This window comes from Populus euphratica, unplaced genomic scaffold, assembly GCF_000495115.2.
Source record: "Populus euphratica unplaced genomic scaffold, PopEup_1.0 scaffold3.1, whole genome shotgun sequence".
Taxonomy (NCBI): domain Eukaryota; kingdom Viridiplantae; phylum Streptophyta; class Magnoliopsida; order Malpighiales; family Salicaceae; genus Populus; species Populus euphratica.
Window position 1 is genome coordinate 4,061,836 of NW_011499847.1, and position 8,191 is coordinate 4,070,026.

At 36.9% G+C, this 8,191-nt stretch overlaps 1 protein-coding gene across 2 annotated transcripts; it reads left to right on the plus strand.

Moving 5' to 3' along the window:
* The first annotated feature begins 846 nt into the window (after window positions 1-846).
* Window positions 847-6,405, plus strand: LOC105108345 (phosphatidylinositol 3,4,5-trisphosphate 3-phosphatase and dual-specificity protein phosphatase PTEN-like). 2 transcript variants are annotated; one of them, XM_011002630.1, is made up of 13 exons: window positions 847-938; window positions 1,647-2,086; window positions 2,545-2,646; window positions 2,732-2,788; window positions 3,480-3,545; window positions 3,679-3,855; window positions 3,972-4,058; window positions 4,168-4,232; window positions 4,303-4,379; window positions 4,884-4,930; window positions 5,098-5,228; window positions 5,323-5,392; window positions 5,583-6,405. In XM_011002630.1, the coding sequence occupies exons 2-13, from the start codon at window positions 1,664-1,666 to the stop codon at window positions 6,114-6,116; spliced, it is 1,836 nt and encodes a 611-aa protein (XP_011000932.1). In that variant the 5' UTR covers window positions 847-938; window positions 1,647-1,663; the 3' UTR covers window positions 6,117-6,405. The 2 variants fall into 2 exon arrangements, with proteins under 2 accessions (XP_011000932.1, XP_011000939.1); XM_011002637.1 differs by having other exon boundaries at window positions 866-951.
* The last annotated feature ends 1,786 nt before the right edge of the window (window positions 6,406-8,191 follow it).

Consider the following 8,191-nt stretch of genomic DNA (forward strand, 5'->3'; position numbering starts at 1 on the left):
TATAATTTCTTTCTTTCTTTCCTTTTTTTAATATCGGATCCAACTGTAGCCAATTTCTTTCCTTTTAAAGAGGTGTTCTTGCCATTGAGTTATATTTACTAGACCTTGGTGACCGACCATTAACTAGTCGAGGGACCTTGCGATGGTATAAAATTCTTAGTCTAAATGGACGAGCTATGTTCCGTGAGACTTAAGTTCCCCTGAATATATTTCAGAGAAAAATCATGCAATACATGCCAAGAAAAAACAAGAATTTATTGCTAATTTTTCTAAAAATGCACCGACTAATGAAGAATGCAAAATTTTTCTTAGAAATATGTGTTTTTCTGTTTTTCCTATTATTTAAAAAACAGAAAAACATCCATAAGTTTTTTCAAATTTTCTACCATATAAAACAAAAGAATACCTTGTTTGATTCACCTAATTTTTTATATTTATTTATCTATTGCTTATTACTTTAAACAGAAGCTAAACAATGGAGTTTTTATGGAATATATAAGAAATCTATTCATGCAAGTTGCACAATTATTCTCTAAAGGTAAACACCCCTTTTTCCATTTTAATTTTGGGTTGCAATAGGATTCGTACTTAATTTATTCAAGATCCTAAACATTCTTATCGCTAATGATAAAAAAAAGAAAAGAAAAAAAAAAGACATTCTTATTGCTAATATTTCGAACGGTACCGTTTTCCCCAGTGCTTGGTCTTCTCATCCATCTCTACCGTTGGATCACAATAAAAGACAATCAGCAATCGCCATCACTCTTATTATTTTTGCTAACCTGTCGGCCGAACCACTGACGTGAAGTAACGCAGTCAGCAACAAACAACTTCCTTCCCTTCATTAACTAATAATCTCAATCTCCATGAATCCTTCCATCCCGCGCTCCCCCTCCCCCAAACCTAAATTTATCTTTCACTGATCGATTCTCAATCAGGTAACAATAACTGGTTAGATCTCAAATCATTGAGTTCAATTCCTCTTTTGTTATTTTCAATTCAATTGACCTCCCCTTTGCTGTGTAATCACCGCGATTTTCTTTGGAATCTAATTTGTTGTAATCCACTCTTGCGTGAATTAATTGATTTTTGTTCTTTTGATTATCAAGCAGTTTCAGTGTGTTTCAAGCCTGAATTTAATTCAAATGACTCTCTTTACTCTATATTGGAGTGGAAGCAGCTAAAATCCATCTGGCATTAATGATTTCTAGTTTCTAATACCGATGATGCAGTGCTCTCTCATATTTTAAATTTTTGTGAAGTATGCTTGCTTGTACAGATAACATTAGACATTCCGCACCTCCACCGGAAAATGTCGTTTTACGTCTTTGAGTATTGAGTTGCTGCTATGAGCGTGTCTGCGCGGGAACTAACGTTTCTTTAGTGGAATAGTTGTTCTTTTATTTACGATTCTTATTGTTTGTGATTGGAAAAAAATAACGGGAATGCTTTGTTGAGGCGTAGTTATTTGGGCTTTGGTGCTATTTTACATTGGAATTATTTTTATGGTATTTATTTATGATGGTTGCTTTTGGTAAGTGGAGTAATTGCTTATGATTTTTGTATGTTAATTTTTGACCTGCATTAGCTCACTATAGTAACTACCTATGCTGGTTTCTTGAGTATTGCTGTTCAATAATTATCAGGACATTTGGGAACAAGAATGGATTCAGAAACTGCTGATTCATCACTGCCACCTGTTAAATCTCCTGATACACAACCACCTCCTCATGATCCTGTGCCCGGGAATTCTGCAAGTGATGCGACATCAAAACTATCTGCAGCTGGCATAACATCATGGGCCAAAAGTTTGAAAATCCCCCAGCCATTGACTTCCTCGCCAGATGACTCACCTACTGGAAATGCTGGAAAATCAACCTTTGCACGTTTTACTAGTGGGTTTGGACTGCGCATGTCTCCTAAATCCCCTGCAGCAGATGATAGTCCTGAAGGAACTTCATCAACTTCACAACCTGGTATATTTGGAACAATTACTAAGGGTTTAGTTGATACTTCCAAGAATGCAGTGAAGGCAGTACAGGTCAAAGCTCGGCATGCTGTCTCTCAAAACAAGCGAAGATATCAGGTAGGATGATGGCTTCTGTAATATTGTTTTAGTTTTGTATAACCGGATCATATATTACTTTCCTTTTGGGTTCATTCTTGTTCTTTTTGTATGTTGGTTAATATTGCTTCCATGATTTCTTCATGGTGGTTCTTCTTTAAACAATTCCACCGCGAAGAGATATTATGTTCTGGAATGACATATATTGTGCATAGTTTTTATTTTTCTGTTGGCTATCTTTATTGTTATTTGCATAGCGCATCTTTTTTTTTTTGGAGGAAGTCTCTGATTGCACTTTTTTGTACTCAAGATAGTAGTTCCTTATACATGCTCCCCGCATACTTGGATAATCTATGATTATAGTAAAGTCATGAGGATAATTCACTTTTATTTTAAATAGTTTATGTTCAATTTAGGATTTTTTTTGATTTCCAACTTCACATCTAATTATATAACCTTGGCTGTATCTTTCTCTTCAGGAAGGAGGTTTTGATTTGGATATGACATATATCACTGAGAATATAATTGCTATGGGATTTCCTGCTGGTAACATGAGCTCTGGGTTTTTTGGTTATGTGGAGGTAAGCAGATCAATCTGCACCATAAAGTTGCCATGTTGTCTTAACTAAATACTTCAATGTTAATGCATCTAGCTATCTGATGCAGGGGTTCTATCGAAACCACATGGAAGAAGTTATCAAGTTTTTTGAGACCCATCACAAGGTAGCAACACATTCAGTGATATTTGTTGTTATTGTCTTTCTCTATTTATTTTTTGACTTTCACATGACTTCTATTCCATTTTTTCTGTGTCAAATATTGTAACATGGTGGCTCCATTTGATATTTAGCTTGTTCATTATTGTTCGATTATAGGTCAATCTCAAGTGTATAGTTACATTTAGTCTGTATTTGCTGCTTCGAAGAGAGTGGCTCTTGTCATGGTGGATGCAATGTGCTGTACCTTTCTGCTCAATTCGGAACATGACATTAAATCTTACGCATCACCTAAATTCATGCATGTGGGATTTGGATGGAGCAGCTCTGTGCATGATGTTTGCATTTAGCACTCTATGCATGCAACATGCCTTCTGATTTTCAGCTATGGTTGCATTCATTGATATTTGTCGTCTTGATAAGAATGCTGAGTTCTGCCTTGTGTGATCTTAATTTGTTGTCTTCCCATTTTTCTCAAAGTTGGCTCCATCTAATGGGAAGTTACAATTTACATCTTTGTGCCTAATGCTGCAAACATAATTTTTTTGGGGGGCCATGTCTCAGTATAATAAATAAAAAAGAGACTTCCTGGTTCTGAAGTTAGCTTCTCCATTTGTGAAGCAGTTGAATTTTAATCTTTGTTTTATTGCTGGTATTGGAAGATTCCGTTTTACCTTTGGTTTACTTTCTATGTGCAGGACAAGTATAAAGTGTACAATCTTTGTTCTGAAAGGCTGTATGATGCATCACTGTTTGAAGGAAAGGTGAATATAACATTATCTATGTCGTCGTTTCATGTTTATTTTCAATCTTGCTGAGGCTGTTCCTGGTATGGACTACGTGGAGGAACACCATATGGTTGATTCTCATATCTGCTATGTCAAACTCTTGCATCAGGTGGCTAGTTTTCCATTTGATGACCACAATTGCCCCCCAACACAGCTGATAATATCATTTTGTCAAAGTGCTTATTTGTGGTTAAAGGAGGATATTGAGAATGTTGTTGTTGTGCACTGTAAGGCTGGAATGGCAAGGACAGGGCTGATGATTTCTTGCCTTCTTCTGTACTTAAAGGTCAGAAATATTAAATGTTCCTAAATGAAGATGAGTTGGAAAGAACATAGAGTGTGACACACTAATGTTTACTGCTGAGATTTTTCACCTTAGGCTAATTTTTCATCTTTCTTCAGTTCTTCCCTACCGCGGAGGAGTCTATTGACTATTACAACCAGAAGAGATGTTTTGATGCGAAGGGGCTTGTTCTGCCCAGCCAAATTGTGAGTTAATTATTGCATGTTTATTAAAAAATGCACATTGAGGATACTTCCTCTATTAGCTGAGGTTCTATATATCTTGTCTAAGATTTTGTTTTTTCCTTTTTTGAAGAGATATGTAAAATATTTTGAGCGTATCTTAACATACTTCAATGGAGAAAACCAGCCAGGGCGTAGGTATACTTCTGGCTCAATGTTTCTTTCAAGCATCTGTGTTTTGTAGCTACTGACATCACCATTTATGCAGGAGCATGCTCAGGGGATTTCGGCTTCACAGGTGCCCATATTGGATCAGGCCATCTATTACCATCTCTGATCATAATGGTGTGTTGTGTTATGCTTGCTGTGCATTTTTTATTTAGCTTGGCGGTCTATTTGACCACAAGAAGGTCAATTTCTGCTTGTTTCATTCCTGTTTTTTTTCCCTACGTACTTTATTATTGGTCATTATCTGGGTCTGCTGTATTGGATGGTTTTATCTGTGTGTATATAAAGCTTATTGATTGATCTGATTGGGTTCTCAGATCTGGTTTTCTTTTTTGTGAACTCTGTAACCTGTCTTTATAATGTTTAGTATGTAGGACTACATTGCATAGGCTTGTAACAAGCTCAATTTGTTTCTCTGTTCATTTATTTCTAAATAATGATCATTGATGAATTGAAAGACAGCTATATTGAATTGACCCTTGCCCAATGAATACACGTGTGTGCCTGCCACTCAAGCATCTAGGTGTATGTGTATGTGTATGTGTACAAGAGGAGTGCCAGACCGCATTGAGATTGAAAATAAAAATTTTGGATTTTCGCTAATGCTTTCCTCATTCACAGGTATTCTCTTCTCCTCAAAAAAGCATCCCAGAACGAAGGATTTGCCGGTAGGTCTCATTGGGTGCAAGGCAGTGATTGGTATCATGCCAATACTCTCAAAGTTTTCTTCTGGACCTCTGGTGTCCTTCCCAAGATTTTTTTTTTATTCTACATTGAACTCTGCTGGACTCTTTTACCCCTTTTAGATTTCACAAATGTTTCTTTCTTTGTGCAGCCCGAAGATTATTGGTTTAGTGCTCCCAAGAAAGGAGTTATGGTCTTTACTTTGCCAGGAGAGCCTGGTCTGACGGAGGTGTCTGGAGACTTCAAAGTTCATTTTCATGACCGCCAAGGGGATTTTTACTTGTCTGCTCTCTAGTCTCCTCTCTCATGAATGGATCCCTTTTTAGATTTTAAGAATAGAATGAAGTTCCTTACTAACGCTCCTTTGCAATTTCAGTTGGTTGAACACGACATTTATGGAGAATAGACAAATTTTGAACACCAGCGATATTGATGGGTTCATTAAGGTGCAGGACCCTGAATATTTTGTTAATTTTTTTTGAATGATTGCCTACCCATGGAGCAGTAATAATCAACTAATCCTGAATAGCTAGATCTTTTATTTATTTATTAACTAGAGTGAGAATGACTGTGCCTTTGGCAATATCAATTTCAGCCTTCTATATCTGCATAATAATCTGCCCAGATTTTGTGCAGAGGAAACTGCCTTCCCCAGGATTTCAGGTTGAGGTTGTGCTGGTAGATAATGATGGCTCTGTTTCAAGGGGGTCAAATGCTGAAACTGATGTGAAGAAGTCGGATGAAGGTTCAAGTACTGCTCGTGCATCAGTTGAAGCAGCTACAGCTGAACCAAACCAAAATAAAGATCCAGGAAGTAATGATAAAGATGATGTGTTCTCAGATGGTGAGGCAGATGAATCAGTATTTTCCAAACGAAAGCAGGCTCAAGCATCCTCTGCAGGGGGACAAAGTGCTGCCACACCAGCTCCTAGTCCTGGAACTGATAGTAAATCAGATCAAGTTGCAAGTTTAACCCAGGCAACTGAACAGTTTTCTCTGGGAAACAGGGGCTCCCAACAATCACATGCCACTAGTCAGCTGAAAAGTGAAGTTGTAGGTGGAACTGTCTCAAGCCTTGAGGCGAACAACTCCCATAGTGAATTCAAGGCAATGGCTGCTGATGCATCCGTCTTTACCTTTGGAGATGATGAAGACTACGAAAGTGACTGAGCAAGGACGAGCGTTGATGTCTTCCTGCAAGGATCTGTACATAAATCAGTTTGCTAGGCATACGTGTACCTGTTGGTGATCAATCCATATGTTTTGTCAAGTTTATCTGGCCTGTTTTTTTGGTAAGTCGAAAGGCAGGCTGGAGGCGACAATAATTGTGCATCAATTAGTGGAATTGTTTCATTGTTTTTATTGAAAAAAAAAAAATAATGTACTGCTCTGTACATTAATAAATTTAAATTATCTGGAAAGAGTTGTAAGCTCATTTGCTTTTGGTTCCTGCTTTAAATTAATGAAGGCGGGCTCTCTTCTTCTTCTTCTTCTTCTACTTTGTTTTTAACAATAATGAAGGTGGGTTCTCCTGGTTGTATTTCAGATTGTAAATGTACATATCCTGGATCAACTGACGCTGTTTCTTAATTTTAACAAAAGAGAAGCATGCTACTTTCAACTGTTTCCTTGTGTTTTCGGAAAAAATATTTTAATATGTAAAAATTTAAAAAATTTGTGCGCCTCACAACTCTTGAACAGTCCCCGATATTGTTCCACGCGCAAGCCAACTCAACCAAGGTCGTGAATCGTTACTAACCGATTAAATAATATATTAAAGTTTTTCGCTATTCATCTAATAAACAACAAGCATCATAATTATATTCAGTTCTTTTAATATATTGGATTGTATCCCTAAATTAGCTGCAAAACCAAACAAGCACCTTCCAAAAGTGCCCCTGATCAAATCACTAAGATAATTAAAACCACAAAAGTGGTCCTCTTAAAGTTAACAAGTTTTGGATTCCTAAATCAGTAAATTTCCATTCTATTTCTTCCCCCGACGCAAATGAAAGAGACCAAGATTCCAGCAAGGAGCAATGTGTTGCAGCAGCAGCTACAGATTTCACAGATTCAGAATTGAAATATTCTGTGCAAGCCAAAATTCCAGCAATGCATGTTGGCGTGAATGTTCCAGCAAAGCATGTTGACAAGGAGACGGTAAATTAATAATGGACTAAAAAAAAATAATAATACTAATGGATGAAGATCATCTTATATTTTTAAGTGGCAAGAAAAGGTAACGATAACTATTTGTTTTTATCTTAGTTGGTAGTTATCTAATAAATAATTGTAATATATATTTCTATTTAATGAAAAGTCTGGATTAAATATATTGTAATAAAAGTTCTTTGTTATTGGTGTGATTCCAAAACGAGAGTGATTCTCTTCAGTGGTGTGAGGCTTCTTGTTTTTCCTTGTAATCATTATTTTTTGCAATAAAACATCAGACTTCTTCCCTTTTGCTAATTCTTTCTTTCTGCTATCTTCTCTATTGAATTCCAAAATTAGTAAACCTGGTTCTTCTTGATTTTGTTTGACATTAATTGGCATCAGAGCTGACATTTCGATTTCTATTCTCCCATGCCTGGAACCTATAGTGGCAATTCATGTAATCCCAATTAGGGATTGCAGGATCCTGGTCCTTCCCAACCCAATTTGAATCCCCCATATCAAACACCTCCACAACCCGTTTTAAGTCCCCCACAACAGACTCTTCCACAAAATAACCCCACTTCCTTGCTACACCAATTACAACAACAAATGGAGTTAGTCACCCGCACCTTGGACATCATCATTGTTTGTTTAGATGGCATAGAAGAGAGGAGTAATAATGTAGGTATAGATGATGAAGAAGTAGGAGAACAACTGGGCGGGAATAGATACAGAGACAATGGAAGAATGGTAGATGAATTTACTCGATATATGAAGGTTGACATGACCGACTTTAATGGAAAGTTTGATCCTGATGCTTTCCATGATTGGATGCTATCTTTAGAGGACTATTTTGAATCGTTTGCAGTACCATCAAACAGAAAGGTCAGGTTTGTTAAATTAAAACTCAAGGGTGCTGCGCATGCATGGTGGGGAATTTTAGAAGAATATATGAGACGCACAAACCAGCCTTCAATACAAGATTGGGCTGAGATGAGGGCTCGATCGGAAACGAAATACTTGCCAATCAACTATGAACAAATGGTATATGAAGACATGCTTTTATTGGCTCAAGGATTGAACATGTCTGT